General features: G+C 44.2%; 1 protein-coding gene across 1 annotated transcript in view; it reads left to right on the plus strand.

The window, feature by feature from the left end:
• Positions 1-18,243, plus strand: part of LOC123743223 (TGF-beta receptor type-2) — a 64,713-nt gene that overhangs the window by 35,100 nt on the left and 11,370 nt on the right. Inside the window, exons 6-10 of the mRNA XM_082968528.1 lie at positions 297-497; positions 4,786-5,113; positions 14,091-14,112; positions 16,228-16,514; positions 16,638-16,735. Coding sequence (XP_082824654.1) covers positions 297-497; positions 4,786-5,113; positions 14,091-14,112; positions 16,228-16,514; positions 16,638-16,735 — 936 coding nt within the window. The remainder of the gene's footprint in view (positions 1-296; positions 498-4,785; positions 5,114-14,090; positions 14,113-16,227; positions 16,515-16,637; positions 16,736-18,243) is intronic.

An 18,243-nucleotide genomic window follows, 5' to 3' on the forward strand; every position in this document is an offset into this window, starting at 1 on the left:
TTCATTAGGTGGGTAAGGGTTATATCCAGCTTTACTGTATATTATATTGACATTAGGTGGGTAAGGGTTATAACCAGCTTTACTGTATATTACATTGACATTAGGTGGGTAAGGGTTATAACCAGCTTTACTGTATATTACATTGACATTAGGTGGGTAAGGGTTATAACCAGTTTTACAGTATATTATATCTTCATTAGGTGGGTAAGGGTTATATCCAGCTTTACTGTATATTATATTGACATTAGGTGGGTAAGTGTTATAACCAGATTTACTGTATATTATATCTTCATTAGGTGGGTAAGGGGCGCTTCGCTGAGGTGTACAAGGCCAAGCTGAGGCAGCCCGGCTCCTCATCGGACCAGTTTGAGACGGTGGCCGTGAAGATCTTCCCTGAGGAGGAGTACGCATCGTGGAAGAACGAGAAGGACATCTTCTCTGACATCGACCTTCGCCACGACAACGTCCTCCACTTCCTCACAGCAGAGGAGAGAAAGGTAGTGTAGCGTCCCTCTTTGGTTCCATCCCAAATGACACCCTTTTCCCTATATAGTGCACTACTTTGGCCTAATCACAGCCTATGTTATGTTTGTTACAATTTACTGAAGGGATTACAGGGATACATACTGTATATTGTTGTTCACTAGCTCTAGATTACAGGGATACATACTGTACAGTGGCTTGCGAAAGTATTCACCCTCCTTGGCATTTTTCCTATTTTGTTGCCTTACAACCTGGAATTAAAATAGATTTGGGGGGGGTTGTATCATTTGATTTACACATCATGTCTACCACTTTGAAGATGCAAAATATTTTTTATTGTGAAACAAACAAGAAATAAGACAAAAAAAAATGAAAACTTGAGCGTGCATAACTATTCACCCCCCCAAAGTCAATACTTTGTAGACCCACCTTTTGCAGCAATTACAGCTGCAAGTCTCTTGGGGTATGTCTCTATAAGCTTGGCACATCTAGCCACTGGGATTTTTGTTCATTCTTCAAGGCAAAACTGTTCCAGCTCCTTCAAGTTGGATGGGTTCCGCTGGTGTAGAGCAACCACAGATTCTCAATTGGATTGAGGTCTGGGCTTTGACAAGGCCATTCCAAGAAATGTAAATGTTTCCCCTTAAACCACTCAAGTGTTGCTTTAGCAGTATGCTTAGTGTCACGGTTTTCGTCGGTAATGGAGGACCAAAACGCAGCAGGTATGTGTAAGCTCATCTTGACGTTTATTAACTTCCCAAAATGAACACCAAAATAACAAAACAAGTGAACGAACGATATACAGACAGTCTGGCAAGGCACAAGGCTAAACACAGAACAATCTCCCACAAACACACAGACAAACACACCCAACTAATATAGGACTTCCAATCAAAGGCAACACCACACAGCTGCCTTCAATTGGAAGTCCACCCCAATTAACTCTACATAGAAACACACTTACTAGACTACACATAGAAATACATAAACATAGACCATAAACCAAAAACCCGGAAATACTAAATCAAACACCCTTTTACCAAAACACCACCCCGAACCACATAAAACAAATACCCTCTGCCACGTCCTGACCAAACTACAATAACAATTAACCCTTATACTGGCCAGGACGTGACACTTAGGGTCATTCTCCTGCTGGAAGGTGAACCTCCGTCCCAGTCTCAAATCTCTTGAAGACTGAAACAGGTTTCCCTCAAGAATTTAGTTTCCCCCTGTATTTAGTGCCATCTATCATTCCTTCAATTCTGACCAGTTTCCCAGTCCCTGCTGATGAAAAACATACCTACAGCATGATGCTGCCACCACCATGCTTCACTGTGGGGATGGTGTTCTCGGGGTGATGAGAGGTGTTGGGTTTGCGCCAGAAATAGCGTTTTCCTTGATGACCAAAAAGCTACATTTTAGTCTCATCTGACCAGAGTACCTTCTTCCATATGGTTGGGGAGTCTCCCACATGCCTTTTGGCGAAAACCAAACATTTTTGCTTATTTTTTTCTGGCCACTCTTCTGTAAAGCCCAGCTCTGTGGAGTGTACGGTTAAAGTGGTCCTATGGACAGATACTCTAATCTCCGCTGTGGAGCTTTGCAACTCCTTCAGGGTTATCTTTGGTCTCTTTGTTGCCTCTCTGATTAATGCCCACCTTGCCCGGTCCTTAAGTTTTGGTGGGCGGCCCTCTCTTGGCAGGTTTGGTGTGGTGCCATATTCTTTCTATTTTTTAATAATGGATTTAATGGTGCTCCGTGGGATGTTCAAAGTTTCTGATATTTTTTTATAACCCAACCCTGATCTGTAGTTCTCCACAACTTTGTCCCTGACCTGTTTGGAGAGCTCGTTGGTCTTCATGGTGCTTCTTGCTTGGTGGTGCCCCTTGCTTAGTGGTGTTGCAGACTCTGGGGCCTTTCAGAACAGGTGTATATATACTGAGATCATGTGACAGATCATGTGGCACTTAGATTGGACACAGGTGGACTTTATTGAACTAATTATGTGACTTCTGAAGGTAATTGGTTGCACCAGATCTTATTTAGGGGCTTCATAGGGTGAATACATATGCACGCACCACTTTTCTGTTTTTTTTTTAATACATTTTTTGAAACAAGTTCTTTTTTTAATTTCACTTCACCAATTTGGACTATTTTGTCTATGTCCATTACATGAAATCCAAATAAAAATCCTGTTAAATTACAGGTTGTCATGAAACAGAATAGGAAAAATGCCAAGGGGGTGAATACTTTTGCAAGGCACTGTATATTGTTGTTCACTATCTCTAGATTACAGGGATACATACTGTATATTGTTGCTCACTATCTCTAGATTACAGGGATACATACTGTATATTGTTGCTCACTATCTCTAGATTACAGGGATACATACTGTATATTGTTGTTCACTATCTCTAGATTACAGGGATACATACTGTATATTGTTGCTCACTATCTCTAGATTACAGGGATACATACTGTATATTGTTGTTCACTATCTCTAGATTACAGGGATACATACTGTATATTGTTGTTCACTATCTCTAGATTACAGGGATACATACTGTATATTGTTGTTCACTATCTCTAGATTACAGGGATACATACTGTATATTGTTGTTCACTATCTCTAGATTACAGGGATACATACTGTATATTGTTGCTCACTATCTCTAGATTACAGGGATACATACTGTATATTGTTGTTCATTAGCTCTAGATTACAGGGATACATACTGTATATTGTTGCTCACTATCTCTAGATTACAGGGATACATACTGTATATTGTTGCTCACTATCTCTAGATTACAGGGATACATACTGTATATTGTTGTTCACTATCTCTAGATTACAGGGATACATACTGTATATTGTTGTTCACTATCTCTAGATTACAGGGATACATACTGTATATTGTTGTTCACTATCTCTAGATTACAGGGATACATACTGTATATTGTTGCTCACTATCTCTAGATTACAGGGATACATACTGTATATTGTTGCTCACTATCTCTAGATTACAGGGATACATACTGTATATTGTTGTTCACTATCTCTAGATTACAGGGATACATACTGTATATTGTTGTTCACTATCTCTAGATTACAGGGATACATACTGTATATTGTTGTTCACTATCTCTAGATTACAGGGATACATACTGTATATTGTTGTTCACTATCTCTAGATTACAGGGATACATACTGTATATTGTTGCTCACTATCTCTAGATTACAGGGATACATACTGTATATTGTTGTTCATTAGCTCTAGATTACAGGGATACATACTGTATATTGTTGTTCACTATCTCTAGATTACAGGGATACATACTGTATATTGTTGTTCACTATCTCTAGATTACAGGGATACATACTGTATATTGTTGCTCACTATCTCTAGATTACAGGGATACATACTGTATATTGTTGTTCATTAGCTCTAGATTACAGGGATACATACTGTATATTGTTGCTCACTATCTCTAGATTACAGGGATACATACTGTATATTGTTGCTCACTATCTCTAGATTACAGGGATACATACTGTATATTGTTGTTCACTATCTCTAGATTACAGGGATACATACTGTATATTGTTGTTCATTAGCTCTAGATTACAGGGATACATACTGTATATTGTTGTTCATTAGTTCTAGATTACAGGGATACATACTGTATATTGTTGTTCATTAGCTCTCGTATGAAAACCTGAACTGGACTGTTGTTCCCATACCTGGTCCCAGATCAGTTGTTACGGTCATACCAACTCCATGGCTGTCAATGTCAATCCGAACATGGCCTGACAACGAGTGACAAGGAGTTGGATTGATAGTAAAACCAGACTAGCCTGACGACTCAAACTGAATTCATCCACTCCTCTATATTCGCTGCCTACTTCAGTCTGAGACTGACGTCGTTAAAGTCCTTTTAAGGCGACGTCGTACAAATGACGGGTGTTGTAAAATAACAAAGTCATCAGCGATTGGATTGTCTCTAACCAATCAGAGTGTCAAAGCCACCTTTTACCCACGTGCGTTCTGTCTCTGGCCCAACCCGTCGGTTTCTGGACCAATCAGAACAGTTAGAATGTGTTTGCGTCTTAGAAATCGTCTGAGAGGTAGTCAGATCCAGACTCATTGTGGAGGAGAAACTCCCGTCCGTGGACGTGGCTTAGCGTTAGGCAAGAGCAAGGAGCTTGTGTAGCCAGGCAAACAGACTGCCCCACTTAAGCTAATTGTTCCCAACACCCTTCAAACCGTTTATCGTCATGGTGTCTTTTGTCCATTGTAGATGTCGAAGCAGTACTGGCTGATCACAGCCTTCCACCCCCGGGGAAACCTTCAGGAGTACCTGACCCGTAACCTGGTCACCTGGGAGGATCTACGCGGGCTGGGGGGGTCCCTGGCCTGCGGGGTGGCACACCTTCACAGTGACCACACGGCCAGCGGGCGGCCCAAGGTGCCCATCGTACACCGCGACCTGAAGAGCTCTAACATCCTGGTGAAACAGGATCTGACCTGTTGTCTGTGTGACTTTGGACTGGGGCTCAGACTGGATAACACCCTGACAGTGGATGATCTAGCTAACAGCGGACAGGTGAGAGGAAACTGGTACTGGTGTTGATGTTAACGTTAGAGACCCTATGACACTGTCAGTAGACGGCCTTGTCAACAGTCGGACAGGTGAGAGGAAACTGTTGTTGATGTTGTTATTGTTTACATTCTGTCATTACTGTTTACAGTGTTGTTTCTGATGTAAACATAAGACCTTAGAACCCTATAATACAAAACTGTAGTCTACGTCCCACTGTTCAGAGAGTGATGGTTTATAGAGATATCAGAGTAACCTGTAGTCTACGTCTCACTGTTCAGAGAGTGATGGTTTATAGAGATATCAGAGTAGTGAGTAACCTGTAGTCTACGTCCCACTGTTCAGAGAGTGATGGTTTATAGAGATATCAGAGTAACCTGTAGTCTACGTCCCACTGTTCAGAGAGTGATGGTTTATAGAGATATCAGAGTAACCTGTAGTCTACGTCCCACTGTTCAGAGAGTGATGGTTTATAGAGATATCAGAGTAGTGAGTAGCCTGTAGTCTACGTCTCACTGTTCAGAGAGTGATGGTTTATAGAGATATCAGAGTAGTGAGTAACCTGTAGTCTACGTCTCACTGTTCAGAGAGTGATGGTTTATAGAGATATCAGAGTAACCTGTAGTCTACGTCCCACTGTTCAGAGAGTGATGGTTTATAGAGATATCAGAGTAACCTGTAGTCTACGTCCCACTGTTCAGAGAGTGATGGTTTATAGAGATATCAGAGTAACCTGTAGTCTACGTCCCACTGTTCAGAGAGTGATGGTTTATAGAGATATCAGAGTAGTGAGTAACCTGTAGTCTACGTCCCACTGTTCAGAGAGTGATGGTTTATAGAGATATCAGAGTAACCTATAGTCTACGTCCCACTGTTCAGAGAGTGATGGTTTATAGAGATATCAGAGTAACCTGTAGTCTACGTCTCACTGTTCAGAGAGTGATGGTTTATAGAGATATCAGAGTAACCTGTAGTCTACGTCCCACTGTTCAGAGAGTGATGGTTTATAGAGATATCAGAGTAACCTGTAGTCTACGTCTCACTGTTCAGAGAGTGATGGTTTATAGAGATATCAGAGTAGTGAGTAACCTGTAGTCTACGTCTCACTGTTCAGAGAGTGATGGTTTATAGAGATATCAGAGTAACCTGTAGTCTACGTCCCACTGTTCAGAGAGTGATGGTTTATAGAGATATCAGAGTAGTGAGTAGCCTGTAGTCTACGTCTCACTGTTCAGAGAGTGATGGTTTATAGAGATATCAGAGTAGTGAGTAACCTGTAGTCTACGTCTCACTGTTCAGAGAGTGATGGTTTATAGAGATATCAGAGTAACCTGTAGTCTACGTCCCACTGTTCAGAGAGTGATGGTTTATAGAGATATCAGAGTAACCTGTAGTCTACATCCCACTGTTCAGAGAGTGATGGTTTATAGAGATATCAGAGTAGTGAGTAACCTGTAGTCTACGTCCCACTGTTCAGAGAGTGATGGTTTATAGAGATATCAGAGTAACCTGTAGTCTACGTCCCACTGTTCAGAGAGTGATGGTTTATAGAGATATCAGAGTAACCTGTAGTCTACGTCCCACTGTTCAGAGAGTGATGGTTTATAGAGATATCAGAGTAACCTGTAGTCTACGTCTCACTGTTCAGAGAGTGATGGTTTATAGAGATATCAGAGTAACCTGTAGTCTACATCCCACTGTTCAGAGAGTGATGGTTTATAGAGATATCAGAGTAACCTGTAGTCTACATCCCACTGTTCAGAGAGTGATGGTTTATAGAGATATCAGAGTAACCTGTAGTCTACGTCTCACTGTTCAGAGAGTGATGGTTTATAGAGATATCAGAGTAGTGAGTAACCTGTAGTCTACGTCCCACTGTTCAGAGAGTGATGGTTTATAGAGATATCAGAGTAACCTGTAGTCTACGTCCCACTGTTCAGAGAGTGATGGTTTATAGAGATATCAGAGTAACCTGTAGTCTACGTCCCACTGTTCAGAGAGTGATGGTTTATAGAGATATCAGAGTAGTGAGTAGCCTGTAGTCTACGTCTCACTGTTCAGAGAGTGATGGTTTATAGAGATATCAGAGTAGTGAGTAACCTGTAGTCTACGTCTCACTGTTCAGAGAGTGATGGTTTATAGAGATATCAGAGTAACCTGTAGTCTACGTCCCACTGTTCAGAGAGTGATGGTTTATAGAGATATCAGAGTAACCTGTAGTCTACGTCCCACTGTTCAGAGAGTGATGGTTTATAGAGATATCAGAGTAACCTGTAGTCTACGTCCCACTGTTCAGAGAGTGATGGTTTATAGAGATATCAGAGTAACCTGTAGTCTACGTCCCACTGTTCAGAGAGTGATGGTTTATAGAGATATCAGAGGAGTGAGTAACCTGTAGTCTACGTCCCACTGTTCAGAGAGTGATGGTTTATAGAGATATCAGAGTAACCTGTAGTCTACGTCCCACTGTTCAGAGAGTGATGGTTTATAGAGATATCAGAGTAACCTGTAGTCTACGTCTCACTGTTCAGAGAGTGATGGTTTATAGAGATATCAGAGTAACCTGTAGTCTACGTCCCACTGTTCAGAGAGTGATGGTTTATAGAGATATCAGAGTAGTGAGTAACCTGTAGTCTACGTCCCACTGTTCAGAGAGTGATGGTTTATAGAGATATCAGAGTAACCTGTAGTCTACGTCCCACTGTTCAGAGAGTGATGGTTTATAGAGATATCAGAGTAACCTGTAGTCTACGTCTCACTGTTCAGAGAGTGATGGTTTATAGAGATATCAGAGTAACCTGTAGTCTACATCCCACTGTTCAGAGAGTGATGGTTTATAGAGATATCAGAGTAACCTGTAGTCTACATCCCACTGTTCAGAGAGTGATGGTTTATAGAGATATCAGAGTAACCTGTAGTCTACGTCTCACTGTTCAGAGAGTGATGGTTTATAGAGATATCAGAGTAGTGAGTAACCTGTAGTCTACGTCCCACTGTTCAGAGAGTGATGGTTTATAGAGATATCAGAGTAACCTGTAGTCTACGTCCCACTGTTCAGAGAGTGATGGTTTATAGAGATATCAGAGTAACCTGTAGTCTACGTCCCACTGTTCAGAGAGTGATGGTTTATAGAGATATCAGAGTAGTGAGTAGCCTGTAGTCTACGTCTCACTGTTCAGAGAGTGATGGTTTATAGAGATATCAGAGTAGTGAGTAACCTGTAGTCTACGTCTCACTGTTCAGAGAGTGATGGTTTATAGAGATATCAGAGTAACCTGTAGTCTACGTCCCACTGTTCAGAGAGTGATGGTTTATAGAGATATCAGAGTAACCTGTAGTCTACGTCCCACTGTTCAGAGAGTGATGGTTTATAGAGATATCAGAGTAACCTGTAGTCTACGTCCCACTGTTCAGAGAGTGATGGTTTATAGAGATATCAGAGTAACCTGTAGTCTACGTCCCACTGTTCAGAGAGTGATGGTTTATAGAGATATCAGAGGAGTGAGTAACCTGTAGTCTACGTCCCACTGTTCAGAGAGTGATGGTTTATAGAGATATCAGAGTAACCTGTAGTCTACGTCCCACTGTTCAGAGAGTGATGGTTTATAGAGATATCAGAGTAACCTGTAGTCTACGTCTCACTGTTCAGAGAGTGATGGTTTATAGAGATATCAGAGTAACCTGTAGTCTACGTCCCACTGTTCAGAGAGTGATGGTTTATAGAGATATCAGAGTAGTGAGTAACCTGTAGTCTACGTCCCACTGTTCAGAGAGTGATGGTTTATAGAGATATCAGAGTAACCTGTAGTCTACGTCCCACTGTTCAGAGAGTGATGGTTTATAGAGATATCAGAGTAACCTGTAGTCTACGTCCCACTGTTCAGAGAGTGATGGTTTATAGAGATATCAGAGTAACCTGTAGTCTACGTCTCACTGTTCAGAGAGTGATGGTTTATAGAGATATCAGAGTAACCTGTAGTCTACATCCCACTGTTCAGAGAGTGATGGTTTATAGAGATATCAGAGTAACCTGTAGTCTACGTCTCACTGTTCAGAGAGTGATGGTTTATAGAGATATCAGAGTAGTGAGTAACCTGTAGTCTACGTCCCACTGTTCAGAGAGTGATGGTTTATAGAGATATCAGAGTAACCTGTAGTCTACGTCCCACTGTTCAGAGAGTGATGGTTTATAGAGATATCAGAGTAACCTGTAGTCTACGTCCCACTGTTCAGAGAGTGATGGTTTATAGAGATATCAGAGTAGTGAGTAGCCTGTAGTCTACGTCTCACTGTTCAGAGAGTGATGGTTTATAGAGATATCAGAGTAGTGAGTAACCTGTAGTCTACGTCTCACTGTTCAGAGAGTGATGGTTTATAGAGATATCAGAGTAACCTGTAGTCTACGTCCCACTGTTCAGAGAGTGATGGTTTATAGAGATATCAGAGTAACCTGTAGTCTACGTCCCACTGTTCAGAGAGTGATGGTTTATAGAGATATCAGAGTAACCTGTAGTCTACGTCCCACTGTTCAGAGAGTGATGGTTTATAGAGATATCAGAGTAACCTGTAGTCTACGTCCCACTGTTCAGAGAGTGATGGTTTATAGAGATATCAGAGGAGTGAGTAACCTGTAGTCTACGTCCCACTGTTCAGAGAGTGATGGTTTATAGAGATATCAGAGTAACCTGTAGTCTACGTCCCACTGTTCAGAGAGTGATGGTTTATAGAGATATCAGAGTAACCTGTAGTCTACGTCTCACTGTTCAGAGAGTGATGGTTTATAGAGATATCAGAGTAACCTGTAGTCTACGTCCCACTGTTCAGAGAGTGATGGTTTATAGAGATATCAGAGTAACCTGTAGTCTACGTCTCACTGTTCAGAGAGTGATGGTTTATAGAGATATCAGAGTAGTGAGTAACCTGTAGTCTACGTCTCACTGTTCAGAGAGTGATGGTTTATAGAGATATCAGAGTAACCTGTAGTCTACGTCCCACTGTTCAGAGAGTGATGGTTTATAGAGATATCAGAGTAGTGAGTAGCCTGTAGTCTACGTCTCACTGTTCAGAGAGTGATGGTTTATAGAGATATCAGAGTAGTGAGTAACCTGTAGTCTACGTCTCACTGTTCAGAGAGTGATGGTTTATAGAGATATCAGAGTAACCTGTAGTCTACGTCCCACTGTTCAGAGAGTGATGGTTTATAGAGATATCAGAGTAACCTGTAGTCTACGTCTCACTGTTCAGAGAGTGATGGTTTATAGAGATATCAGAGTAACCTGTAGTCTACGTCCCACTGTTCAGAGAGTGATGGTTTATAGAGATATCAGAGTAGTGACGTAACCTGCTAGTGTCTACGTCTCCACTGTTCAGAGAGTGATGGTTTATAGAGATATCAGAGTAACCTGTAGTCTACGTCCCACTGTTCAGAGAGTGATGGTTTATAGAGATATCAGAGTAACCTGTAGTCTACGTCCCACTGTTCAGAGAGTGATGGTTTATAGAGATATCAGAGTAACCTGTAGTCTACGTCCCACTGTTCAGAGAGTGATGGTTTATAGAGATATCAGAGTAGTGAGTAGCCTGTAGTCTACGTCTCACTGTTCAGAGAGTGATGGTTTATAGAGATATCAGAGTAACCTGTAGTCTACGTCCCACTGTTCAGAGAGTGATGGTTTATAGAGATATCAGAGTAGTGAGTAACCTGTAGTCGTACGTCCCACTGTTCAGAGAGTGATGGTTTATAGAGATATCAGAGTAGTGAGTAGCCTGTAGTCTACGTCTCACTGTTCAGAGAGTGATGGTTTATAGAGATATCAGAGTAACCTGTAGTCTACGTCCCACTGTTCAGAGAGTGATGGTTTATAGAGATATCAGAGTAACCTGTAGTCTACGTCCCACTGTTCAGAGAGTGATGGTTTATAGAGATATCAGAGTAACCTGTAGTCTACGTCCCACTGTTCAGAGAGTGATGGTATTATAGTAGTTACTCCCACTGTTCAGAGTGATGGTTTATAGAGATATCAGAGACCTGTAGTCTACGTCCCACTGTTCAGAGAGTGATGGTTTATAGAGATATCAGAGTAACCTGTAGTCTACGTCCCACTGTTCAGAGAGTGATGGTTTATAGAGATATCAGAGTAGTGAGTAACCTGTAGTCTACGTCTCACTGTTCAGAGAGTGATGGTTTATAGAGATATCAGAGTAGTGAGTAGCCTGTAGTCTACGTCTCACTGTTCAGAGAGTGATGGTTTATAGAGATATCAGAGTAACCTGTAGTCTACGTCCCACTGTTCAGAGAGTTGTCTGTCTGTCTGTCTGTCTGTCTGTCTGTCTGTCTGTCTGTCTGTCTGTCTGTCTGTCTGTCTCTCTCTCTCTCTCTCTCTCTCTCTCTCTCTCTCTCTCTCTCTCTCTCTCTCTCTCTCTCTCTCTCTGGATACTCCATCTCTCCATCTCCATCTCCATCTCTCCAGGCTCTCTGGCTTTTCACAAGGTACTGAGTTACTTCCTGTGGTTGATGGCCTATACTCCCTGATGAGGTGAAGTAAGGAAGTGTTTGTTACTACCTGAGCACCAATGGTACACAGACAAGCTCGTAGCTGTGTAGTGCTCAGCACTGACAACTCACACATACACCGAGTGGACAAATCATTAGGAACGCCTGCTCTTTCCGTGACAGACTGACCAGGTGAATCCAGGTGAAAGCTATGATCCCTTATTGATGTCACTTGTTAAATCCACTTCAATCAGTGTAGATGAAGGGGAGGAGACAGGTTAAAGAAGGATTTTTACGCCTTGAGACAATTGAGACATGGGTTGTGTATGTGTGCCGTTCAGAGGGTGAATGGGCAAGACAAAAGATTGAAGTGCCTTTGAACGGGGTATGGTAGTAGGTACCAGGCACACCAGTTTGAGTGTGTCAAGAACTGCAACGCTGCTGGGTTTTTCACACTCAACAGTTTCCTGTGTGGATCAAGAATGGTCCACCACCCAAAGGACATCCAGCCAACTTGACACAACTGTGGGAAGCATTGGAGTCAACATGGGCCAGCATCCCTGTGGAATGCTTTCGACATCTTGTAGAGTCCATGTCCTGATTAATTGAGGCTGTTCTGAGGGCAAAAGGCGATACAACTCAATATTAGGAAGGTGTTCCTAATGTTTTGTACACTCAGTGTACACTTCATGACCAAAAGCATGTGGACACCTGCTCGTCAAACATCTCTTTTCAGAATCATTGGTATTAATATGGAGTTCGTCCCCCGTTGCTGCTATAACAGCCTCCACTCTTCTGGGAAGGCTTTCCACTAGATGTTGGAACATTGCTGCTATAACAGCCTCCACTCTTCTGGGAAGGCTTTCCACTAGATGTTGGAACATTGCTGCTATAACAGCCTCCACTCTTCTGGGAAGGCTTTCCACTAGATGTTGGAACATTGCTGTGGGGACTTGCTTCCATTCAGCCATGAGCATTAGTGAGATCGGGTACTGATGTTGGGCGATTAGGCCTGGCTCGCAGTCAGCGTTCCAATTCACCCCAAAGGTGTTCGATGGGGTTGAGGTCAGGGCTCTGTGCAGGCCAGTCAATTTCTTCCTCGCCGCTCTCGACAAACCATTTCTGTATGGACCTCGCTTTGCGCACAGGGACATTGTCATGGTGAAACAGGAAAGGGCCTTCCCCAAACTGTTGCCACAAAGTTGGAAGCACAGAATAATCTAGAATGTCATTGTATGCTGTAGCGTTAAGATTTCCCTTCACTGGAACTGAGGGGCCCGAATCATGAAAAACAGCCCCTGACCATTATTCCTTCTCCACCAAACTTTACAGTTGGCACTATGCATTGGGGCAGGTAGCGTTCTCCTGGCATCCGCCAATCCCAGTTTTGTTCGTCGGACTGCCAGATGGTGAAGCTTGAGTGTTGGAACCGAGGACAGACAATTTTTACGCGCTTCGCGCTTTAGCGCTTGGCGGTCCCGTTCTGTGTGCTTGTGTGGCCTACCACTTTGCGGCTGAGCCGTTGTTGCTCCTAGACATTTCCACTTCACAATAACAGCACTTACAGTTGACCGGGGCAGCTCTAGCAGGGCAGAAATTACGAACTGACTTGTTGGAAAGGTGGCATCCTATGACGGTGCCACGTTGAAATTCACTGAGCTCTTCAGTAAGGCCCATTCTATTACCAATGTTTGTCTATGGAGATTGCATGGCTGCGTGCTCGATTTTATACACCTGTCGGCAACAGGTGTGGCTGAAATAGCGGAATCCACTAATTTGAAGGCGTGTCCACATACTGCTGTGTTTATAGTGTATATAACCGTGTGGTGAGTTGACAATTCTATAACAAGTCTTAACAGTCAGGTTTTGAGTTGTGTTTGTGTTGTACAATATTGACAGTTCTCTTCAAGTCTGAACAGGTCTGCTACAATGCTAGATGCTGTCTGCAGAATGCAAGTCCGCCTGTTGACACTTGCTTCTCTGTCTGCAGCACTGCTGCAACACCACAGCTAATGGTCACATTTAAACATTAGCTATAACTAGGTCACAATGTGTTAGCCACAAGCTAAAACCTCCATAATAGCTCCTATAACGTTCCCTGGGACTGGGAGAAAGTTCAGCTAAATGTCTGGTTGGGTTGTTTCCCATAGTGTTGTTCAGCTAAATGTCTGGTTGGGTTGTTTCCCATAGTGTTGTTCAGCTAAATGTCTGGTTGGGTTGTTTCCCATAGTGTTGTTCAGCTAAATGTCTGGTTGGGTTGTTTCCCATAGTGTTGTTCAGACTAAATGTCTGGTTGGGTTGTTTCCCATAGTGTTGTTCAGCTAAATGTCTGGTTGGGTTGTTTCCCATAGTGTTGTTCAGCTAAATGTCTGGTTGGGTTGTTTCCCATAGTGTTGTTCAGCTAAACGTCTGGTTGGGTTGTTTCCCATAGTGTTGTTCAGCTAAATGTCTGGTTGGGGTTGTTTCCCATAGTGTTGTTCAGCTAAATGTCTGGTTGGGTTGTTTCCCATAGTGTTGTTCAAGCTAAACGTCTGGTTGGTTGTTTCCCATAGTGTTGTTCAGCTAAACGTCTGGTTGGGTTGTTTCCCATAGTGTTGTTCAGCTAAACGTCTGGTTGGGTTGTTTCCCATAGTGTTGTTCAGCTAAATGTCTGGTTGGGTTGTTTCCCATAGTGTTGTTCAGCTAAATGTCTGGTTGGGTTGTTTCCCATAGTGTTGTTCAGCTAAATGTCTGGTTGGGTTGTTTCCCATAGTGTTGTTCAGCTAAATGTCTGGTTGGGTTGTTTCCCATAGTGTTGTTCAGCTAAATGTCTGGTTGGGTTGTTTCCCATAGCGTTGTTCAGCTAAATGTCTGGTTGGGTTGTTTCCCATAGTGTTGTTCAGCTAAATGTCTGGTTGGGTTGTTTCCCATAGTGTTGTTCAGCTAAATGTCTGGTTGGGTTGTTTCCCATAGTGTTGTTCAGCTAAATGTCTGGTTGGGTTGTTTCCCATAGTGTTGTTCAGCTAAATGTCTGGTTGGGTTGTTTCCCATAGTGTTGTTCAGCTAAACGTCTGGTTGGGTTGTTTCCCATAGTGTTGTTCAGCTAAATGTCTGGTTGGGTTGTTTCCCATAGTGTTGTTCAGCTAAATGTCTGGTTGGGTTGTTTCCCATAGTGTTGTTCAGCTAAACGTCTGGTTGGTTGTTTCCCATAGTGTTGTTCAGCTAAACGTCTGGTTGGGTTGTTTCCCATAGTGTTGTTCAGCTAAATGTCTGGTTGGGTTGTTTCCCATAGTGTTGTTCAGCTAAATGTCTGGTTGGGTTGTTTCCCATAGTGTTGTTCAGCTAAATGTCTGGTTGGGTTGTTTCCCATAGTGTTGTTCAGCTAAATGTCTGGTTGGGTTGTTTCCCATAGTGTTGTTCAGCTAAATGTCTGGTTGGGTTGTTTCCCATAGTGTTGTTCAGCTAAATGTCTGGTTGGGTTGTTTCCCATAGTGTTGTTCAGCTAAATGTCTGGTTGGGTTGTTTCCCATAGTGTTGTTCAGCTAAATGTCTGGTTGGGTTGTTTCCCATAGTGTTGTTCAGCTAAATGTCTGGTTGGGTTGTTTCCCATAGTGTTGTTTTGACGGTTCTGCTCTCTCTCTCTCTCTCTCTCTCTCTCTCTCTCTCTCTCTCTCTCTCTCTCTCTCTCTCTCTCTCTCTCTCTCTCTCTCTCTCTCTCCGGGCCCCAGACAGAGGTCGGTTCAGACAGGAGACCCATGGAGGTTTCAGACAGACGGACAGATCATCTGAAAAGGAAACTGTCATAAACCTTGTCCCTATGACTACTTTTATTGGTGGAACTGGTTTTACTACGCGGCCGGGCCCCAGTGAGAGGAGAGCGGATTTGGTCCCTCGTGTGACATCTGTTCCCAAAACCACAGAATTCTTCACATAGCTAGCATCTCCCAGGCTTGGACAGGACCATGGCAGGCAGGGAGGGAGGTTGGCAGGGAGGGAGCGAGGGAGGGAGGCAGGCAGGCAAGCAGACAGACAGGGAGGGAGCGAGGAAGGGAGGCAGGCTAGCAGACAGACAGGGAGGGAGGGAGCGAGCGAGGAAGGGAGGCAGGCTAGCAGACAGACAGACAGACAGGGAGGGAGCGAGGGAGGGAGGCAGGCTAGCAGACAGACAGACAGACAGACAGACAGGGAGCGAGGGAGGGAGGCAGACAGGGGGGCGGGCAGGGAGGGAGGGAGGGAGGCTGTTAATGAGAAGGTTCCTGTCTATAGCCCTGTTTTCCTTGGGTCTGGCTCAGCTAGCTTTAGACTCAGCTGTCCTTGTGCTGTCTTTCCCTGTGCTGGGGGTCTGCTCCCCCTGTGTACATGACTGGCTCTGTTATCTTTCCCTGTGCTGGGGGTCTCTCCCCCTGTGTACATGACTGGCTCTGTTATCTTTCCCTGTGCTGGGGGTCTCTCCCCCTGTGTACATGACTGGCTCTGTTATCTTCCCTGTGCTGGGGGTCTGCTCCCCCTGTGTACATGACTGGCTCTGTTATCTTCCCTGTGCTGGGGGTCTCTCCCCCTGTGTACATGACTGGCTCTGTTATCTTCCCTGTGCTGGGGGTCTCTCCCCCTGTGTACATGACTGGCTCTGTTATCTTCCCTGTGCTGGGGGTCTCTCCCCCTGTGTACAGGACTGGCTCTGTTATCTTCCCTGTGCTGGGGGTCTCTCCCCCTGTGTACATGACTGGCTCTGTTATCTTCCCTGTGCTGGGGGTCTCTCCCCCTGTGTACATGACTGGCTCTGTTATCTTCCCTGTGCTGGGGGTCTCTCCCCCTGTGTACAGGACTGGCTCTGTTATCTTCCCTGTGCTGGGGGTCTCTCCCCCTGTGTACATGACTGGCTCTGTTATCTTCCCTGTGCTGGGGGTCTCTCCCCCTGTGTACATGACTGGCTCTGTTATCTTTCCCTGTGCTGGGGGTCTCTCCCCCTGTGTACATGACTGGCTCTGTTATCTTCCCTGTGCTGGGGGTCTCTCCCCCTGTGTACATGACTGGCTCTGTTATCTTCCCTGTGCTGGGGGTCTGCTCCCCCTGTGTACAGGACTGGCTCTGTTATCTTTCCCTGTGCTGGGGGCCTCTCCCCCTGTGTACATGACTGGCTCTGTTATCTTCCCTGTGCTGGGGGTCTGCTCCCCCTGTGTACAGGACTGGCTCTGTTATCTTTCCCTGTGCTGGGGGCCTCTCCCCCTGTGTACAGGACTGGCTCTGTTATCTTCCCTGTGTTATGTGTTTGAACAGAGCAGAGCTGAACTGGTCTAGAGTATCCTACTCTGTCATCGGTTGCACCAAGGCTCTGGAAACACAGGAAACAGGCGTGAAAATATGTTTCTTCGCATTTCTGTCAGAGCACTCATATTTCACAGGTCAGACCTCGGTGAATAACTGTTCTCAGGTCAGTCAGACCTCGGTAAATAACTGTTCTCAGGTCAGACCTCGGTGAATAACTGTTCTCAGGTCAGACCTCGGTGAATAACTGTTCTCAGGTCAGACCTCGGTAAATAACTGTTCTCAGGTCAGTCAGACCTCGGTAAATAACTGTTCTCAGGTCAGACCTCGGTGAATAACTGTTCTCAGGTCAGACCTCGGTGAATAACTGTTCTCAGGTCAGTCAGACCTCGGTAAATAACTGTTCTCAGGTCAGACCTCGGTAAATAACTGTTCTCAGGTCAGACCTCGGTGAATAACTGTTCTCAGGTCAGACCTCGGTGAATAACTGTTCTCAGGTCAGACCTCGGTGAATAACTGTTCTCAGGTCACCAGACCTCGGTGAATAACTGTTCTCAGGTCAGACCTCGGTAAATAACTGTTCTCAGGTCAGACCTCGGTGAATAACTGTTCTCAGGTCAGACCTCGGTGAATAACTGTTCTCAGGTCAGTCCTCGGTGAATAACTGTTCTCGGGTCAGACCTCGGTGAATAACTGTTCTCAGGTCAGACCTCGGTGAATAACTGTTCTCAGGTCAGACCTCGGTGAATAACTGTTCTCAGGTCAGTCAGACCTCGGTAAATAACTGTTCTCAGGTCGGACCTCTGTGAATAACTGTTCTCAGGTCAGACCTCGGTGAATAACTGTTCTCAGGTCAGTCCTCGGTGAATAACTGTTCTCGGGTCAGACCTCGGTGAATAACTGTTCTCAGGTCAGACCTCGGTGAATAACTGTTCTCAGGTCAGACCTCGGTGAATAACTGTTCTCAGGTCAGACCTCGGTAAATAACTGTTCTCAGGTCAGACCTCGGTAAATAACTGTTCTCAGGTCAGACCTCGGTGAATAACTGTTCTCAGGTCAGACCTCGGTGAATAACTGTTCTCAGGTCAGACCTCGGTGAATAACTGTTCTCAGGTCAGACCTCGGTAAATAACTGTTCTCAGGTCAGACCTCGGTAAATAACTGTTCTCAGGTCAGACCTCGGTGAATAACTGTTCTCAGGTCAGACCTCGGTAAATAACTGTTCTCAGGTCAGTCAGACCTCGGTAAATAACTGTTCTCAGGTCAGACCTCGGTGAATAACTGTTCTCAGGTCAGACCTCGGTGAATAACTGTTCTCAGTTCACCAGACCTCGGTGAATAACTGTTCTCAGGTCAGACCTCGGTGAATAACTGTTCTCAGGTCAGACCTCGGTGAATAACTGTTCTCAGTTCACCAGACC

Source organism: Salmo salar, chromosome 02 (genome assembly GCF_965601325.2).
Source record: "Salmo salar chromosome 02, fSalSal1, whole genome shotgun sequence".
Taxonomy (NCBI): Eukaryota; Metazoa; Chordata; class Actinopteri; order Salmoniformes; family Salmonidae; genus Salmo; species Salmo salar.